The 20,587-nt window shown below is 41.2% G+C and overlaps 1 protein-coding gene across 1 annotated transcript; it reads right to left on the bottom strand.

Annotated features, from left to right (window-relative positions):
- Positions 1 to 3,884: 3,884 nt before the first annotated feature.
- Positions 3,885 to 20,378, bottom strand: frmpd3 (FERM and PDZ domain containing 3; the record flags this gene model as incomplete). Its single annotated transcript, XM_083914715.1, has 15 exons — positions 20,323 to 20,378; positions 19,115 to 19,269; positions 18,899 to 19,001; positions 18,575 to 18,620; positions 17,811 to 17,915; positions 13,688 to 13,795; positions 11,838 to 11,969; positions 11,357 to 11,476; positions 10,883 to 11,019; positions 10,218 to 10,344; positions 9,713 to 9,802; positions 9,307 to 9,486; positions 8,911 to 9,046; positions 7,392 to 8,276; positions 3,885 to 6,700 (listed from the first exon to the last, which is right to left on the bottom strand). Exons 1-15 carry the CDS (start codon positions 20,361 to 20,363, stop codon positions 3,885 to 3,887), a joined length of 5,181 nt encoding a protein of 1,726 aa, XP_083770841.1. The 5' UTR covers positions 20,364 to 20,378.
- Between the last annotated feature and the right edge of the window lie 209 nt (positions 20,379 to 20,587).

Here is a 20,587-nt window from a genome sequence, read left to right as displayed (position 1 = left end):
CTAGTACCTACTACATGCAGCACATTTCCTGGTAGCCTACGTGGAAGGCAATGCAGTATGTAACATTAGGCCAAGTCTCTGCCTATGAGCTCTATCAAAGATGTTTGGTGTTGGATATGACTTATAGCCTGGACTACAAAGTAGTATTAGTGGTAGCCTGTACTCTTCTTGATTCAGAGGCAACACACTCTCCTCGTATTGTCATCAAAGCTCAATCTAACTGTGTCTTTCTGGAGACCTATGGCATGTGCCCGGCACTCTCTTCAGGACCTCAGAGATAACATTGAGAACTTTGGCACTAACAAATGTGCCTCACAAATGCAAAAGTGGGTAAGTATACTGTATATGCCTTTTCACAGCAGACATTCTGATTTATCATAGAACGAAAAGCACAGATGTTACTAATAACACTAAGTCATGGTAGTGCAATGGTGAGTCAGCATGAGAAATAGTCTACCAGGACCCCTAAACGGAAGTTGCTAAATGGAATTCACAATTCAGTCACCATTAATTAGAATATTTACCCCTGTGCCTTTACTACAGTGACATGTCATAATGTCTACTGCCAATTAACTATTAGGCTACAGTGGCATATTAATGTATATTTAGGTTTTACTGTGTAAGATTATGAGTATTGTAGATCTTTAACATCCACAGGCAATTTCCAGTTTACTAAATGATCATCACTTTATTATTGATTAGGTTTCTGGCAAAGAGTCTCCCCTGACTGGTGGTTGGCTGAGTTTCAGTCTGCTTTTCAAATGCTTAGCAATTATATGAATACCACCATTTCTTTTAAAGTAAGCCTATCTAAAATGTCAAAAGCACAAAACCATTTCACTGTCAATAGGTTGGTTTTGTGTCAAGGTTTGCATAGTTGAGTCAACATCAGTTTTTACCAGAGGCAAATGAATGACGCAAAAACAGCAGTAAGAACCTGCTAGCGGCTGTGAAAGAAATGTTGCACGATAATTTATCTTTTACATGAAGTTATTTCTTTGAAGTCATTCTAATGGAGATGCTGTCACTATACAGCAAGTAACTGCATGCAATGTCATTTCCAAATTCTCTGAAAGACTTTATATAATGTACTTTATTGCTCGTAAAACATGAGTTAACTTTGTACACAGACAGAAGACCACAGTGACGACAAGATCATTGACAGTAAATAAAAACAGGAATGAACAGGTGCACATAAAGAAACAATGGATTAAGCCATGGTGGGCTCACTGTGTGAATGAAACACAGACAGATCCACACAGTTTAGCTAAGCAACTGAACAATGACAACCACAGAAAATGTCTATCAGAATGTTAAAATGTCCAAGTGCTGATGGGAAAACATTGTCTGATATTTTTGTTTATAAAAATAAACATGTCCCATGCTTTATACTTGTAATATACTCATTAAAATATATGTTTTGCCATTAGTCTCTATGTTACATTACTACTATAAATATTTACCTTACAGACAAGTTTTATATTTTCCTTTTTACAAAAGAGTGAAGAGTTTGGATAAATCTTATTGTTACAGGTAATGTTTTAAAAGTTTCTTATTCTCTCAAATGTGTAATATCTTACTATTTACATTTCCAGCGTATAATAATACATTTCCATACTGAATATCATTTGCAAATCTTTAACATATTACCACCACTTCCTTTCATTTTTGCCTTCTTTTCCACTTAAGAACTGGAAAATGATCTGTACAAACAATATCATCACCTTCAATGGTCAAAGTATTCGCCCCTGAAAGTCTAATACGTAAAGGAAAGCATGCAGTACAGTGAAAGAGAAAACACTGCATATGAATATGGAAAAGGTCACATCAACAGAGGACAAACTGTTTAAAGAGAGTGCTTCTAAACACCACCAAAGTGTTCTGAAACCAAGAAAAGAAGTACAACAAAGCTGATATCCTGATTACTGATTGAAGATCAATGGTGTGTGTGTTTATGTGGGGTATTGCTAAATTGATGAATAATCAAATTATCTCTGTCTTCCTCTCTCTCTCTCTCTCACTCACTCACTCACACACACACACACACACACACACACACACACACACACACACACACACACACACACACACACACGGACAGATTAATGAATATCAGCTGAAAATGTAATTTAAATGAACAAAAAGATGTCAGTGGTTAAAACAGCAGTGCTAATAAATAATTAAGCTAGAAAATATGTGATGCATTTGTACGGTATCTCACTATCCTGTATCCTAAAGTAAGTTTCTTAACTCCAAACAGTTAAATGCCTTGACTCAGACTGGATGTTTACATCATATACAGTATTTTATAAACCTTTAAGTACCAGTTTGAGGTTAATTGGAGAACCATGTTATATCCCAAAGGACTGAACAATACATTTTGTGGAAGAAACAATATAATAAACACCAGAATCGCGTTTCTTAACTGTAGTATTGCGGTAGGCCAGTTGTCTCTATTAATTTGGTTTCACAGCACTTTCTTTTAACAGTATGTTCAGTATACATGTTAGCCCAATACAACTATAAAGCCTCTCTGATTAATTTCCAAGAATAACAAGAGGATGAGACACAAAGAAGATTTCAGACAGAAAACAGATGTGTTAGTTTTATTAAAATACATAGAAAACTACTTTGTGTGTTTTATTATATATTTGCTAGACTGCACAATGTATAACAGCACATAGAAAGCAAATTTGTTTATACTGCATCTGAAAACCTGAATAAAAACAAAGGATCCTTTTGAAACGGGTAAGCTTTAGCTTTGAGGTGAAGACTTATGTTAAACTGGTAGTTTGGACTCAAGTGAGGTTTTCAGCAGCAAAGTGAATAGAAAACACTTAATCAAACATTAAAAGATACATTTCAACTTCAGAGCTAATTTCAGAGGTTGTGCAAAATTCTAGTGATAAGCTTACTCACTTGCAAGTGGATGGCTTTATTTAAAAATCTATGATTCATGAGAAGTGAGATGCAAGTGAGCCATGGTTCAGTGATGGTGTAACATACACTCTGTGCGTTATTAAGTACAGTGTGGGTATTCCTTCTCTACAGCTGAGTGAGGTAACGACACTCATTACTGTATTGTGGATAAGACTGTGACTTGAGTCTCTGCTACATTGTCTGCCCTGTACAGGTATGTTTGATACCTGCATTGATATAGTGAGAGAATGGGCCTCTGTCAGTCAATATAGTTAAAAATGTCATAGTCATCTTTCATCGGTTTTCATTTCCAACACTGTCACGTACATTTTGACTCTTGTATCACTACGCCAGACATTGTCAGCATAGCCAACAGAGATCTCCATTTTGCATTACAACAGTAAAAATTTAACAAACAAACACATCACCATCTAACCAACCAACGCTTTGGACTATGCAATTTACAGAAGTCGCTACTTGACTTGAGATCTCTGAAGGGTTTTTGTTCAGAGCATACATTTATTTCTAATTATTTGTTATGATTTTTATAGATCTCTTTAATCAATACATTTCAAATATATTCTTCACTTTTTTCTTCACAAAACTTTATATTATTTGCTAAGTAGACACAACCCAAATATATATATTACATATAAAATGATATACTATAATGACTTATGTATATTGTGAATGTACATGAGGTGATTAGCCCTGTATCACCCACTCTGTTATAGGGTTCTTATTCCATTGTGCATTAGTTTGGTGTATCTATATTTCAAAACAAGATCCACGAGGCTACCTCAGGGCCTGTAAACATGGGATGGAACAGCTGCATTGCAATTTTTACTGAGGATGAGTCATTGCATGTCTTGTAAAAAATGTAAACAATAAACAAATCATGAATTTGGATAGAGTTGCCACCCACATTCTGGACTGTTTTGATTACATCCCTGCCAGTTGTATTTTTACTGGGCAGGCAGAGTTTTGATGGGTCGAGATAGTGAGCTCATGTTATTGGTATTAGAGGAAACTTGAGGGCTCACTGTCTTTGTTGGCAAGCTGCTTGAGTGTCCCATTGATTCTTCTGCTGCACGCAGAAGCAAAGTATAGTTGATAGCTACTTCCTCAACTTTTCTCAACAGCTGCAGCCTTTGGGTTTCTGAACGAACCCCTCTGACCAATTTGATGAAGGTCTGAGTTAGTTCACACAACACTTGAAAGCTGGCTGTGACAACAGCAAGCATACGAGTAGGGCTTTTTTCAACACTTGCCACTCGTCGACAAGATGCTCTGAATTCTTTGAAGCGCACCGCCAGCTCTTGTTTGTACTCTGCAATCTGTGAGGGCTGAAGACGAGCCTCGCCCTCAGCTTGTGGGCTGTTAGCACACTGACGCAGAATAGCTAGCAACTCATTAGCATCCAACTGGGCATTTAGGAAACCATCCGGCAAGCTAAAACTTTTCCCCTGTAGAGCCTGCACCCGTCCTAGGCTCCCCTCCAGTGTACTACAGGTTCTTAGGTCAATCTCCTGTGTCTGTGGCTCCTCCTCCTCTTCTTCCTCCAACACTTCTTCCTCCCCACTGCAGTCCTCTGCATTAAGAACCTGGAGTGTTTTGCTTACTACAGGAAAGGTACGCGAGTCCAACTCCATGCCTGGAAGTACTTGAAGGGGTATGGAGTATGAGAGCTCATCCTTCTCACTGCTTTCATCTGCTGCCTCGCACTTTCTGTAGCAGAAACAGAATGAGCAGCATTTATCCTTGTCATCACTGTCTTCACTGGGCAGGGTCAGTAGCACCTCGCTAGTCCCCTCTTTACTTTCACGCAGTAGCTCTTCTCCCTGAATGAAAAACACACCCTTTTTCCCCTTCCCCTCTGCCTGGTGAGACTGAGTGTGGATTGGCTCTACTGGGGTGGGCAGCCTGAGCCCTGTGGCCCTCACTCTCTCCATCTCCTTCTCTAGGCTCTTGGCTTTGGGCCTCACCTCAGCATACACAGGTGTGCTAGTGCTGTTATCCAGCTCTCCAATGCTGTATCGCCTCTTGAGCTTCTGATATTGTGGAGTTTCCATGCAATCAGTTTGAGAAGTACAAGCAGGTAAGCAGGAACCCTGCTCTCCTCTTGGCTCTCTTGATTCCAGGCTGGTAGAGCGTATTCGTGTGGTCTTGATCTCTAAGGTTTGAGGTCTCCTTGAAGCACCTGGGGTGTGAGGTGCTTTGGAGACTGCTGGAGGGGTTTTCGAGATAGGTCTCTCTCTACCTCTGTGTTGTGTCTCTGTTGTGGATCCAACAGGTGTGTCAGGTAGTCGCATGCCCCTACACATTCGCTTACAGTCACAGCTACGTCGCTGCTCCCTGGAGATACCAGGTGCCTTTAGGACAGGGCTGGTGCGGAGCTGGCAGGCACAAGGAGTGCCTGAGGGCACAGGTGAGGATCCCTGGGGCAGAAATTCTCCCTGGGATGACTTGGGTTTCAGCAGCTCCTCTAAGAACTCTAGCTCATACTGGCGGACTTTCTGCAGCTGAGCCCTTCTCTCATCTGTTTCTCTTCGCATTCTTGCTGGGAACGTAGCTGAAAGAAGGTTTCTAAAGCTCAAGAAAGGGGCACTGCGCTGGGACTTCCCCTTACCACTACCTTGCTTCTTTGAGTCTCTGGCTGGGAGAGTGGAGACCTTATCTATAGAGGGACTAGGTATTGTTAGATCATCTAAAATAGGTAAGGATTTTATTGGGCATTTCTGTGACTCAGGGTGGGATTTGCCCTGGGCACCCTCAGTCTTGTTATCAGCAGTCTCTGGTCTCTCTGCTTTTATTGGCAAACGAGGGGAGTACTTGGTTTGTATCTGAGGGCTGGGTTTTGCCAAACCAGGATCTGCTCCTACTCTCACTGCATTGTCTTTGTTGTTAGCAAGCTGGAGGCCTTTAGCCCGAAGACGCTCGTCATCTGTAGGGGAGGAGGATTGAAATACCACTATCTTCTGAACCTGTGGGTCTTTTAGTCTTAGTTGAGGCCCAGGCTCCTTTTGCACTGGGCATGTGCAGAAAAGGTCATCAACTGGCAGAAGTTCTGTAGAGCTTGAAGGCTTCATGGTCTCACTAGAGGCAGTCTTGGCATCTTGGCACATATTAGTGGGAGATATCTTGGCAGAGGCAGTTCTGTCCACAGGTATGAGAATAGGTAAGGCTTTGTTGCTAGGGTCTGCATCAAGAGGTGCTGCTGTCCTCCCCTTAATACCCTCAGAAAGATTTTGGCTCAGTGTCTCCCTAGAATTTGATAACTTTTGATCTTTACTGACTTGAGCTGTCAGTAAAGCACCGGGCACTTTAAGTTCCTCAGGTGTCTTTGAAGGGGGATCAGGGGTGGTCGCTTTGGTGGACTCAGAGTTCGCTTTAATTTCTGCTTTCTGTTCAGTGTGAGTCGCTTGTTTGCCCCCCTGTTCTGTTACAACACTGAGTACTGCAGGGTCTTGACTGGGACTGACTTTAAAGGGAACCGTCTTGCTGAGGATTACTTGCTTGGGTGGACAGCCAGCACGGATTTGACCCACAGAAAAGGCCCCAGTTCCTATGGTCTTTGCAGTGCAGCCAGGGATAGCCAGGGGAAAGTCACGGCGGCAGAGGAGGCGTTCTTTGTTGATATGGTGAGCCAGCAGGTAAGCCTGGTTCTGGTTCTGCTTCATAGCCGACACCATCTCAGAAACATCTGTCAATTCAGAGGAGTTGGTCTCATGGCCTGAGTCCAATGATGACTCAGGTGTAATGGCAGCTAAGACAATCAGTCCTAAAGAGGAAGGCAACACATCACTCTGTTAGGATAATCAAGAAACAACAAATATTAATAACATTACAATTTTATCTTGGTGTTTTACTGGATTCAATAAGTTATCAAACCAGACATTTGCAGTTACGTGGATTCATCTTGATCACATGACAGCATTAATAGTTTTGGAATAGTTCTCTAAATCAGTAACTTGAGGTCAGATTTATAAACCTCTTCCAGACTAATCTATGCGCCAGTGGGCTTACCTCATCCAACCTGAAAGAACTGCAGCTTTTCAATACAGATACATGTGTGCACTTGAGAAAGGTGCAAAGATTAGCAATTTCCTACTATATGTTCATGAAATCTAAAAATTTAAGTTGGACAAATTGTCATTTACAAAAAGCTCTCTTTTTGATAAAAGGAGCTTTTGAAAACACACTCTTTATAATTGTCAGCTGTTGTTGTTGCTGCTTGAGGTTGTCCTGAACCTTCTACCTCAATTCTGTGTTGTTAAAGCAGTTGTTATGCATGTATTTTGCTACTACAGTATTAAGAGTTTCCCGAACTTTCTTGCCATTCAGAAGTTTAAAAAATATGATGTACTGCAAATGTGCTGTGTAATATTCGTTGATTAAAAGCACTATTGGATCAGTACTACTGTTAATTCTGTGTGTGAGATGTGGGCCATGGCATGACTGAGGTTGTTGACCTGCAGTCTGTGTTGGCTGTTGAGGGTGATGGGGGTAGTCCTCAGAGGCTGCCAAAGCCTCTAGTGCCTGTAAGGTGGACACCAGAGCATCATCAAGCTCCTGTGCATGATCTCGGACTGTTCTTGTGGTCACATTATCAATTAGGGTCACAGGAACATCTTCCTTGGCTTTGGCAGGCTCCCCAGTGGCGAGCCCCGGACTGGCACTTGTTCGAGCCTTCCTCCCTCTCTTTGAGTCATCCTCATCTGAACTGTTGTCCCTAAAGCCAGGTGGTGGGGCTGCAATAGCAGGTGGGGGTGGTTGCAGTTTCTCTCCACACCCATCTGCCTCATCCTCCTCTTCATTCCCTGGGGGCGGTAGGGCCATGAGGTCAACAGCGCCTCCATCTCTGGAGGCACAAGCACTGGAGCAATGTTTTCCCGAACTCCCACTACTGTTTACTGCTGTTGACAGACCCTCTGCCTTATGTCTAGCTTTGCAGGAGTCACAGAAGTATCGTGCAGCTTTCTGGGACTGACCCATTGTTTGGGCACGGTTTCTGAATCCTGCATTCTCCACTGCTGGGCTCTCTAAAACCCCAGCTAGTTCCTCTGTACTTTGCTGGGTGGGATCTGACTTGGTGCGGGGCCGCCCAGGGGGCTCATTGGAAATAAAGTTTTCATTGATATCGAGTTCAGCTTCGGCGTGTATTTGGAGTTCTTGAAATTGTTGTTGTTCTCGAAGGTGGACATGACACAGGCCCAGATGCTGAGGCTCTGCCGGAACTAGGGCCCTTGAAGACCCTGACTCCCTGTGTGAGCTTTCCCTCTCGTCCCCTCGCCGCCCTCCATTTGGCAAGCTGGTTGCCCCAGAACGTGGGTGAGCATGGTGGGAGCTTCTGTAATCTGAGGATAGAATTGTCAGAGCAGTGTTTGAGGTGTTAAAAACTAGTGGGGATAGATCAGATCCAGCTGGGAAAGCAGAGGTGACAGCTGGTGGTCACATGGAGAATATTTGTTAATTCAGAGATGGATGTTGAAAGTTGAAGTTTGGTTGAGGTTGGAGGGTTAGATTCTGGTGGAATGTGATGGTATGATGATCCTTCTTTTATGTGGACTACAGGTTGAGACAGCAGATGGCAGAGGATCTATTCATGTTTGAGCTGTTTATGTTTGATTGTATTTAACATACTGTAAATTTCCATAACGTTTTTTTATCTTGAGAATAAGAAATGTGGAGTTTCCCATTCCAATGAGTCAAGATTGAGATGAGAGGAGAGGGATGGTAGTTTCAGGACAACCTGGTTACTACAGGTAATGGTTTCAGCCAATGAAGAAGCAGATCAATGTCAATGTAGACTGAACATACAATGAAGTTTACCAAATATTGCCTGACAGACACTGAAGACACTTATACAACTCTAAATGAGTGATATGAATGTTTTATATTAAGCTTTAAGTACAGTACAATAGTGTTTTCTGTAAATTATTTAAATTTGATGTTGTCTAATCAGAGCAGTCAAAAAGCTTTCTAACATACCTGCCTTGGTCAGCTGAGACTGACCAGGGGTCCGGAAGTAGATGGTCCGTTTTGGGTCTACAAACAGCTTGTAGTAGCCAGAGATCAGGCATGCAAAGTTACTGGCATCAGGCCATTCCATGAGTAGGACCAGGGGCTGCAGAGGGTTGTAGGGAGGGGAATTAGGAGACTATTTAGGGGACAGGCAATGAGTATTGCCTGTTCATTTGTAATGACCCAATGAAATAAAATTCATAAAACTATTGAACGGTTTTTACATTCAGTAATATTATCATTTATACATTTAAAAAAGAAACCCTGCCTCTTAAGAGATGGCATGCAAACTACATAGTTTCCCTGCTGCAAAATTATATGTCTTGCCATTATCAGAATATTCTCTTTAAACTGTTGTAATACCTTGGCCTCATGGATTGTCACCTCTACACGAGCCACTCCCTGGCTCTCTCTGTAGAGCTGGATCTTTGCAACCCTACTGAACTCGGCCAGAACTGTTGTGAGGTTGTTTTTCAGGTCGATCACATGACTTATGCCATGTCGAGGACCTACCAGTAGTGTCGTAGCTGATTGTTTTTCATCCTGTAGTAGAAAACAAGAGGTTTACAAGTATTTGTTTTGCTTACTACAGTATATCAGAACACCACATTATACCTTTCAAAATCCACTGTTTAGACAGTTCCATAAAATCTGTAATTGGTGAATTTAAATTGCATGCCTCCTTTCCATAAGGAAAATGAATGAAGCAAAGAATTAAGTAAAATAAATACATGCATATTCCTGTCCTAAAGATTCAAACATATATTACCAGTCCAACAGTGTGAAAGAGTATTCCACCAAAGGGTGGGAGGTCGTTGAGTACACGCATGTACTGCAGCTTTCCTTGGAGAGGAGGGACCTGTAAACAGAATGATAAACAAGAAACACTCATCTTTGAAAGAGAAATCCAGCCTCCAGTACACCAGATGTCCTCTTGGGGACACTGTTGAGCCACATATGTAGATCATCACGTCTTATGCAACAGTTGCATCTATATAGATGAACGACATATCCTAATAAAAAGGACTAGTTATCAAGGAGACATCACCATAAAATACAATTAATTAAAATCACCTCAAAAGAAGCAGCAATGTGTTGTGATTTAAATGTTAATAAGAGGCAAGCGTATGGCAATTTGGTTGTACTGTGTTAAAACAGCAGTACCACCAAAGGCAGTAAAATCTTCCACAAAGAATTGCCTAGATATTTTGACCATGGGAAATGTCATGAACAGTTAGTGTTGACATATTAGATGTCACATTAGATGGACAAACCTTGTTGCCAGATGGCGGTGGATGCTGGTAGGTCTTCAGCAACTGAGATAGGCTCTTGCACACATTCTTCTCCTTGACTGTTGGAAGCAAAGTGAGGGGAAGGAAAGGCTCTAGTCCCCACTCTTTTCTGTGATCAAGAGCAAAGGGAAAGGTATAAGAAGAGTATACACACAAGAGAAAAACAACAGTGGAGTGGTTAATCAGAGTCCTGGGGAAATGCAGCATGTCCCATGCTTTTTGTCCCATGGGAATGCAAAGTGAGCCCATCTTACATCCTTTTTGACTCCTGGCTTGCCAGGGCCACCCAAAGTCTATTACAGTGGATCTGTTCTACTTCTGTGGTCGTCATGGCGGAAGCTAATTACTTGCTAGGTTGAGGTTTTGAAGAATAAATGAGCAAATTAAGGGAGAGATGTAATTTCACAAAGCAATAGATTTCTTTGTCTCATAACGACCGAGGGAAAATGATCCTTGAGTAATTTGAGTTTTTAATACTATTGGGATTAATTATTAATCATTTAGACATATTGAATGAACAAACTTCACTCTGGGACTCACTGATATGGTACACATAATTATTAATGAGCTAAAAAATACAATGCATCACTTTTTGTCTGTAATTTCTCACGAGTTCATTTGAAGGCTAATTTATTTTGTGGACTTACTCGACATGCTTGAGAGAGATCTTCTGATTGGGCCGCGTGGAGGACACAGTGATGTAGATATGAAGCGCAGCCAATCGTAACATGATGTCAGACTTCCAATCCATGCCAAAGCGTTCCTTGATAACATCATTGCGGCTCTGTTAAGACATGTTAAATGGTGTTTTTTACACAGCTGATTGCAAACAAAACTGTTAAAGACTGTAATCCCTTTGTAACTCATATCATTAGATTTATTGCCAGGGACAGCTTCCAAGTACATATGACTGTTGGAGATCTGCAGTTAATGTCACATTGTTTTGGAGAGCCTGCAACAGGGCCATTGTGTTTAAAAACTGACTTGGGTATATGCAACCTTTTTAACTGCAAAATCAGCGAAAGAAGGCGAAGCCCTTGCTCTTCTAGGGGAAAGCTCTCCAACGGTCTCATAAGATTGAATGACATCCTTTTAAAGCCACCTTTAATCCAGTGCTATACCTGTATATAGAGGTACTCAAATGCAGCGGGGTCCCTTCTCAGCAGATCTGCAGGGTCCTTGGGGAAGAAACAGATGCGGAACAGACACTTCATCCCTTGGAAATAGGTTCTATGCACCACCTGAGGGAATACAACAATATCAGATAGATAACCTATGACATCTTTGGCAGTAGTCATACACATGGCAGTGTAATTTTCCATTGGTGAACAGAGTAGTCTGCATTCTGAATATCAAATACAAAATTTGAGAGAGCTAAAACAGATGCTACAAGAAATATGTTTTGCATCCAACATTGCAGTTTCATTCAGTCAGTCAGAATCATTTGAATTCTTGTGGAAATAGTAGTTAAAGTCAATTCAATTCAATTCATAGTGCCAAATCATACACATGTTTTCTCGAGACACTTTCTGAATACATCCCTTAATTGAAACAGTTTTCTACACACATCTTACATTCATTTTCCTGTTTTGGGTTTCTTACATGTGTCAAAGGCTGGTTCTCCTGCAGCAGATGCAACCTCTGATTCTGGTCCAGACCACCTGCCTCCAGCACCAAGGCAAAGTGCTCAATGTAGCGCAGGGAGAGGCGATCCTGTAGGGAGGAGATCACATCCTGGGAGACATGGAAACGGATTAGAGAAATACATTTCTACAGTTAGAAAACATTTTATTGCAACAAAATGTATATATTTGATGTATGGAGCCCAATTCACTTAACTCCATGTTTATATTAGGTAGTTTATGAAATTGTTACCCTTGTGATTTGTTTTGGCTCTATACTTTGATATCATATTTGTCATGTTATACTATGGAGAGTTTCCATAGATATGCATCCTATTCAGGAAATGCATGTTGGGCTGTGCAGGACAAATGTCTCCTCTTGTCCTGATCAGTATCTATGAATGATGTAGGGCTTTTCTCGTATTCTCTTTCTAAAATGTACAAAGAACACCATTTGAGGGGAAATTGATGGTTTATCACATCTTACCCTGGGCTAGGATAAGTTTGATTATTTCCTTGCCCTTTAAAGATATTAAAGTCATGGACATTAAAAGGGATGCTTTAGTACTGATATGTTGCTGTAGTGTGTAAGTCTGTGTGGAAGATCATTAGGATCCGTAATATATGTACAGTAATGGTTTGCTCTCCATTAACAATTTAAGTGGCAATTGTTGACGTCACCTAACCAGCTGTCTGGAATAAGCAGTTTTAACAGTATTGACCTTTTCGGTTTGATTTAAATGACACATGAGGAATGCACATAATGCTTTAGATTTTAGCCCAAAAGACTGCAGGAAAGCTTTTTTAGTTGACAGACAGTCTAATGGGCATCCTATTGTCCCATTGATTTAATCTGTGGCTTTGTGTTATTGATCTGGGCCTTCTTATTATGCTGAAATGCCATTTAATTAGGCTGACAGGAGTGAGCTTCCTCCATCTCTGCTTTAAACTGCTGCTGTGTATCCCCCTTTCTCAATCACAATCCCACTATGAGCAGAGGAGAGCTTTTTTAAATCTAATAGAGTCTGTTTAATGAGTCTGCTCAGAGATGTCAGACTCATCTGAGGGGCTGAAATAGAGACAAATATGACCTCTATCTGACAGAATTGATTTGTTGCTTTAATAGTTGTAGTAGTAGTAGTAGTAATAATGATAATAATAATAATAATAATAATAATAATAATAATAATCACATCGCTAATCATTGAGATTTTAAATTCTAAAAACTGCTATGGTGAAGTTTCACAAAAGGAAAAATAAATTGTCTCATCACAGTTACCCATATCAACTTGAAAGAAACTTGGGGTAAGTCATTTAGGGTTAATTCATGTGTGACGGACCTTGATGATGTGTAGGAATAGGCGCCTGGGTTGTATTGATAATCGCTCCACATGAAGCTCCAACATAGTCATTATATTAGACAATTTTAGAATTTGTTAGAAATGTAATATTATATCATAAAAAGCCATAAATCAGCAATAGTATGCCCATGTTTTGTGTATGTATAATATTAGGCTGAATAGCAATTTAGTTGTAAAACGCTCAAATACTCTATGTTCACCAGCTAGTCGCTTACTAAACATTTGTCTAGTCTTCTGCTGAAAGATGTCACGGATGAGAGCCTTGAGTGAGCGAAAAACAGTAACATTTGCACTAAAAGGGAAGGGAAATCGATAATTGCATGATAACTATCTGTGAGCAGCCATTAAAAATAGTTATTATAACCATTGTTAATATGAAAATACATTTGTTAACTGCTTTATGTAAAAATCACAATAATGTTGAAATTCAGTTGCCTTCCCCATGTGCACAGCTGAAGTGAATACATACCCTAACAGTGGTTCGGCTGTCAAATGTAAAGGACTTAATCTGTCCATTCTCCAAGAACACCTTCAACACATTTGGTATGAGTAGCAAGGAGTCGTCTTTGAGCATTGTCTGAAAGAGATTGAGGGAGAAACATGGCTTTGCTTTAGTAAAATAAATTATGTGTTGTGAATGTTCCAAAAGGGTATTATATGTACAATACAAACACAATCAGCTGTAGTTGTAGGTCCACACTTTGCTACTGAGGCAAAATAAAGAGGTGTGTGTTAAGAAACAAAGATGCCTTATGTGAACATTGGAGAGATACTTTAAGTGAACTCCAGACAGTCTGAGAGCTAAACCCTGCCTTAGGATGCACACCCCAATGCATTGTATCAGAATCAAAAAGGGGCTGATTCAATATACGTCCATTCAATATGTATACCATGCAAAGAACATAAACGGTGAGATCAAAAACATTCATGACAGAGTTTCGTGATCAGAGGGATAAGGGGAGAGGCCTGATTCAAGGATACTGCTTTCACTCAAAGCACTCGTTAGAAGAAAGTTCTTAATACCATTGGATGGTATGTGACAGGCACTCTCTCTCTCTATTTTTTTTTTAATAGAGCTGTTCAGCTCAGTTCCCATTATGCAGTTTCAAAGAACCGCAGTCGTGATCACAGAAAAAGATCTCTTAATGTGATAAGATGGACTTAAGGGTAGCAAGGATGCAAGCCAGATGAAGTCCGCCATTATTCTGGGCCAAAACAAAATCAATCCTTATCTTTTTCCTGTATTTCTTCCTTTTTGATCTTATGGGGTTATTTGTAAGAACAGGAGGCAGACATTAGTCATGGCAGTAAAGGGATCTGGATTTATTGCAACACTGTATCTCAGAAAATGCATTTAATGTGGAAATGGAGAGCTGTGTCCATAGCAGATGTCCAGCAGTCTGTTTTTGGAGAATTTAAGTATTCAGAAGGCCCAACAGGCTGTTCTTTTGTGCAGATTAGACGCAACTTAAGTTAGGAGTAAACAGATCTCTCTTGCATTAAAGTGAGGGTGAACCAGTGAAGAGACCTCACAAACAGGTCTATCACTTCCCATTACAAGCCAATAACTTTGTTCTTGTTAGTGAGGGAGAGCATGCTATGGCCTCATTTCTTTTCCCTTTTGTAAACACCAGACTTGGTGGCCAGCAAGTATTTACATGATCAATAGCATCCTGTGGCTACAGATTAGAAATGTCTTGCCATGCGCTGGGTGGTGGTGACTAGTCAGATGGCTTCAGGGCCCGACTGATATAGGATTTTTGTGACCGATCTCAATCCTGATTTCAGAGGAAAAAAATTCACGGACTGATGATAAGGTGGCCGATGACAGTGAATTTTTCCGATGGAATGTAAAAGACCTTTTCTCTGTCGATGGGGCACTGATTTTGCACCGATATGACTCGACAAAGGTGCAACCAATTCTGGAAATGAACACTGAAAAAATAAAGAATCAAAAGATTGCTAAAATAAACATCATGCTCAGTATCAGTCAATTTAACAATTTAAATAAAGAATGAATGAAATAGATAAAAAGCAACGGTATGTTCAGTATCAGTTGTTGACCATTTAAATAAAGAATTAATAAAAATAAAAGAAATAGCTGCATGACACAATTTTCCAAATCACCCCATCATCGTTTTCTGCAATATATATATTCTGTAAAAAATATCATAAAACACATATGCCATTATCAATAGATACAGATATCTCTGTGGTTGGCCACTGTCGTCTGACCTATAAATTGGTTTGGCTCTATCCAAGAAAGGTACATGAAGCAAGATTATTTGAATAAGAGAGAAGACCCAGCTCTCCTAAAGCCTTTTCACATATGAACCCTGGATAATGCCAGGAGGATCAGGTTCGGAGATAGTCCGAGTTTGTCTTTCACACATGCAACACACAGCAGGAGATTCTCCGTGTCAGATGCCTCTCACTTACTGGAAAAACTCTGTTTGATTTAGGCAAAAGGGGGTGCCTGTGTAGAGCATGCAGTCAGAGCCAGTTTGTAATTTGGTTGTTCCTTGAATTTCTGGTGATTTTGGTGTCGGTCCTTACAGACATACATCACCTTTCACACATACAGCTTCACTTGTTAATGTCTGTGTGAAAGCTGCACTACAGTATTGCTCTAGCCATTAAAGCTGCAGTAGGTAAAAGGCAAAAAAAGCACGTTTGAAGTGGAGTGAGTTCTCTTCCTGCAGCTCTACTTCTCCCCTCTTTGTCCTCCACATGAGCATGGGCTTCACACAGTAACCCGTACAAGACGAGTAATTCATTTAATACTGATGCTGTTATACAGTGGCATTTCTATGAAGATTACATTCTTGTTTTCTTTGCAAACCTGTGGGTTTGTAAAGCTCTTTGAGATGTCAGACTGGGATTTGAGGCTCTACAGAAACATGGACTTGAATTAGCACAGCCTTAAGTCTTACAGCAGAAGGCTTAACTATTAGCAACTTTTATCTATCTCTGAAAGGCTCGCCAATATTGACGGTTTGTGGTTATAATGTGTTATCAGACTCTTTTCTGTCAGACTCTCTTTCAGAGTCTGTCAGACACCTTTGTTTGTAGAGAAGCCAATAGGAACGCTCTCTGTCTCTCTGAAATGACCTGTGATTGGCCAAAGTCTCTGGTCAAGGGCTAGATTTTCTAAAGCCTGAAAACAGAACCAAGAGGAGGTGCAGAAGTCTAGTTTTATACCAGAACACTTGAATGACAATATGATGAGAGATTATTATGGATTTTTTTGTCAAAAAATGCCAAAAATAAAGTGCCTACCACAGCTTTAATGGAGTTGATGACCTTTGCTGGTTTGTGAAAATACCTCTCACGGTCTTGGACTAAAGTCTTAATATAGGTCTCATTAAGCAAATCTCTGGGTCCTCATGATATGAATGACTATCAGTACTGCCAGGCTAGAGAGGAAGGTACAACCAGCTGTAATGAAAAGCAACTTCAAGCTGTCTGCCTAGCACTCTGTGTTGGCATTATCCAAAGGTTATCAGAGACCTGGTGGTCCATGTGATGAGCAATCCTGTTCTCTACCTTCCTCCATTAAGTTCTGGTAAATAGAAAATAGAATGATGAAATACCTTGCCCTCCAAATACTGATTCCTATCCTTGTCATCTTCGGGCTCCCATTTTATTTACAGTGTAACGCCCCTACAGATCCTTGATTGTGGTGTGAAGGAGTGCTTAAAGTTGTTGTGCGTAAGGTTTTCATTTAGTTAATTGTCTGTTAAATTACTTTATATCAAAGATTGAGTTAGGTCTTAGCTTACTTAGCAGGTCTTAATTACACAGTGTAAAATAGTGTAACCCAAGCCACATGAAAGATATCTGTAGCTTAGGGCTTGGCGATATGGCCAACCTTCTATACTGATATAGGTCATTTCGAATCGCGATGACAATATATATCACAATATGGCGTGTTATCTGATAGTTTAATAAATAAATCGTCTATATGAAATAACCACATGGTAAAGCCTCAGTATACCCTAGGGTGAATTTAATACATAACAAATGAAGCATTTTCTCCTTTCATGAAGAACTTAAGTGCAAAATAAAACTCAAAATATTTCGCATCAGGTTTTCTGTGAAATTTGAGTTAGCATGTGCTTGTTATAAGCTAAGACAACACAATTATGTATCATGATATCTTGTTATATATGATCTTCTCAAGACACGATTCCTTTGAAAGATGACAAATTATCATATTGAATTATCAACCAGCCCTAGTGTAGCTCCAGGTAAAACAATTGGGAGTATGATAGCTCTGCCATGTGTAACCAGGTAAGAGTAGGCACTAAGACTCCAACAAGCATTTCAACATTTCAAAGAGAAATTGTAGCTGCAAACTGTGTGAATGCCTTTGAAAAGAGGTTCAGGTTCCTCCTGTGGAAATTCAAATCAGTCAAGAAAGCAATTTATTCAAGGCCAAACCACTGGAAGAAGCTCAGACTGAAATAAGAGGATGGAGAGAGGATACTTGAGGCTTTTGCAATTGCTGATCAAACAAAATAAATGCACAGCGGAAGAGGGACAGGGTAACAGCATGTGTTTGCATGCACATGGCACAGTGTTGAACTTACTGAGTCTGGGTCGCTGATGGACACTTGCTCTGAAAAGCGCACTTTAGGCGGGTTGGTTCGCAGGCGGGCCTTTTTGGCTGCACTTATGAAGGCAGACTTAGGTGACTGAGGATAACAAGAGAGAGAGAGGAACTCTTGAATCGGCTTAAAAAAAGAGACGTAAATGAGAGAAAAGCCCCTGTGACTGACTGCCACTGCTAAAGAGACGTGTGTTAGAGAGCTGGCTAATGCTGCTGCAATGCGACAACTGCAAACCTGCTTTCAACATAAAACTCACCCCCTATTAGTTTCAATATCTTTAAATTGTGGTGCGTGTTGGTCTGAGCACAGTAAAGATGTCAGAACCAGCCGACACATAGGTAAATCTCTACAGAACTGCTGCATACTCATATGAATCTAGGTTACAAATTATGAAATTGAAAAAATGAAACTTGTCTATTTGCAATTTAATATCAGAATTTCACCTTCTAAAAATGTCCAGTACAGTAAGTCAGCTAAATAAATGCTATATTTCTCTCTCCTTTGTATGGGTGGATGCACACAATTTTTATTTAATAAGGTCTAGCCTATGTGTTTATGTGCCTGCATGGAGCTGTTCTGAAAGGGGTTACCAGAAACTCTAATGTGTAGGCATGGCTATGAATACTAGTCTGCACTGCATTAGTGTGCACTGTGATTCAGAGTGACAGTGTTAAGACTGATGAGAGTAAGAGAAATCCCAAGGGAGAGGAACATGAAAGAGAGTAAGTGTCCCATTATACTACCTGATGGGGCTGCAGCACAGTGAGAACTATAGTGTCTTTGCAGCGTCTATGAAAAGACAACAGAGAGTGGAGTGGGTTAGATAACGCCAAGGACACTGTGGTATTTGGAGAGCTTCTCTGGTTTATATCTGCCATATCCTCGCTGGCCTTCAGCTGCAAAAGGATTGTCTCATCAACAGGTTTGTGTTGATGTAATGCATCATCAGCAATAAGAAATTGTACCTTTTGATCCACGATATTAACCTATGTCCTCTTTCCTGTGTTGCTTGTCCCCTGGCCCTCCCCATCCTCCTCCCTCCCTCCTGGGACAGTAAAGGATGTTACCTTACAAGGTCTATGACTCTCTCTCGGGGCGCGTCGCTCACCGTCTCTTCGTTAATGGCCAAGATCTGGTCTCCAGGGAGAAGCTTGCCAAAGGAGGGGCCGTCTGCAGAGCAAGATGGGAAAACGCAGCCAGCATACAAAGTCACATGCATACAGTAGAAGGGAAGTTTTAATTTGAGTCACCACAGAATCTCTTCCTCACATACACACACTAACCAGCAGAGACGGAGCGTACAATGACAGGCCTCTGACTGCCTGCAATGAAGCCGAAGCCTTGAGTCGGGTGGCGCTGGATGGTGACTTGTCGAGCTGAGGCAGGACTTAGGGTATCGCTGTCCATACCATCCTGGCTCTCCTCTAACATTGCAGAGCTGCAGGGTACACACGCACACACACACACACACACACACACACACACACACACACACACACACACACACACACACACACAAACAAATAAATAAAAAGACAAATACATATCCATGTGCTTTTCTAAATGTAGAATAAGATACAATGACAGACAAAACCTTAATTATCCTGAGGGAAATTGCTTTGAATATTCTATGTCTGCAAAAAAAAGTGTCAAGGTCATGTGCAGCCAGACTGGCCGTACCAAATAATTGGCTGAAAAGGTCGTAACTTAGTTTTGTTGCCTAAACTTAACCAAGTAGTTCTGTTTACAACGTTAACCACATGTTTAAAATGGCATGTAAAAAAATGGCCCGTTGACTGTTTCACAACTTTATAGAACTTTTATTTTGCTCTAGAAGATGGTCGCTACTGCTGCCGCCTTGACAAGGTGCTGGCACAGGGATCTCTCTCAGCAGGCAACAACAACAACTAGCAAGGCAGTCCCATGAGAAACCACAACAGCGCCCAAGTCATGCAGGGGGACTTCTGGCAACAGCACTGGACTGGCAGCTCAAGGTCGACCTAGGGGGACAGCTTAAATACCCAGGCAACATCACAGAGACCACGCTCAGGCCAGACACGGTCCTTTCAGAGGAAGAGGGCAAAATATGAAGGGGGCTGGCAAATAAATGCCGAAGCAGGGGATGGAGGACCTGATGTAACCCCATCGAGGTCGGTTGCAAAGGCTTTGCAGGCCAGTCACTTGTAAGGGCAATCAAGATGCTAGAAATCAATGGACTGCACAGCAGGAGAGCCATTAACACCACTGATGCCGCAGAGAGGGCATCAAGACGGTCAAGGGCCTAATCACCCCCAGCTGGGTCGCCTGAACAAGGGTGTCTGACATTGACATTAAAAGACCCGAAACACTCAATGATCCCAGGTTATATCAATGATGATGTGTATAAGTTGCATCTTCAGGTGTTTTTTAATACCTGTAGTTTTGGGAGTCATTGGGAGATGACCTAGTCTGTTGTTTAGGTATGAGGGCGTGTTGCAGAAGCAAAACTTACCTGTCACATGCGTTCGTGTGTCCATCCTGGACCTTGGCCATCCCCTGAGAGGAGGGAGCAGCATGGGACAGGGTCGCACTGCAAAGGCTGCTTTCTGTTTCGCAATCATTCACCTGCGCAATAGAAAGGAGGAGACAAGGGAAAAGAGCACAGAAATGAGATGCCCTGCCCTCCACAGTATGCTGAAATACCCTTGTAGCATTTCCTATGTTGAAACCACAGGTCTAAGCACATCTTGGAACGCTGCTGCACAGAAAAATTAAAG

Source organism: Echiichthys vipera (genome assembly GCF_963691815.1).
Source record: "Echiichthys vipera genome assembly, chromosome: 6".
Taxonomy (NCBI): domain Eukaryota; kingdom Metazoa; phylum Chordata; class Actinopteri; order Perciformes; family Trachinidae; genus Echiichthys; species Echiichthys vipera.
This window is presented reverse-complemented; position numbering and strand designations above follow the sequence as displayed.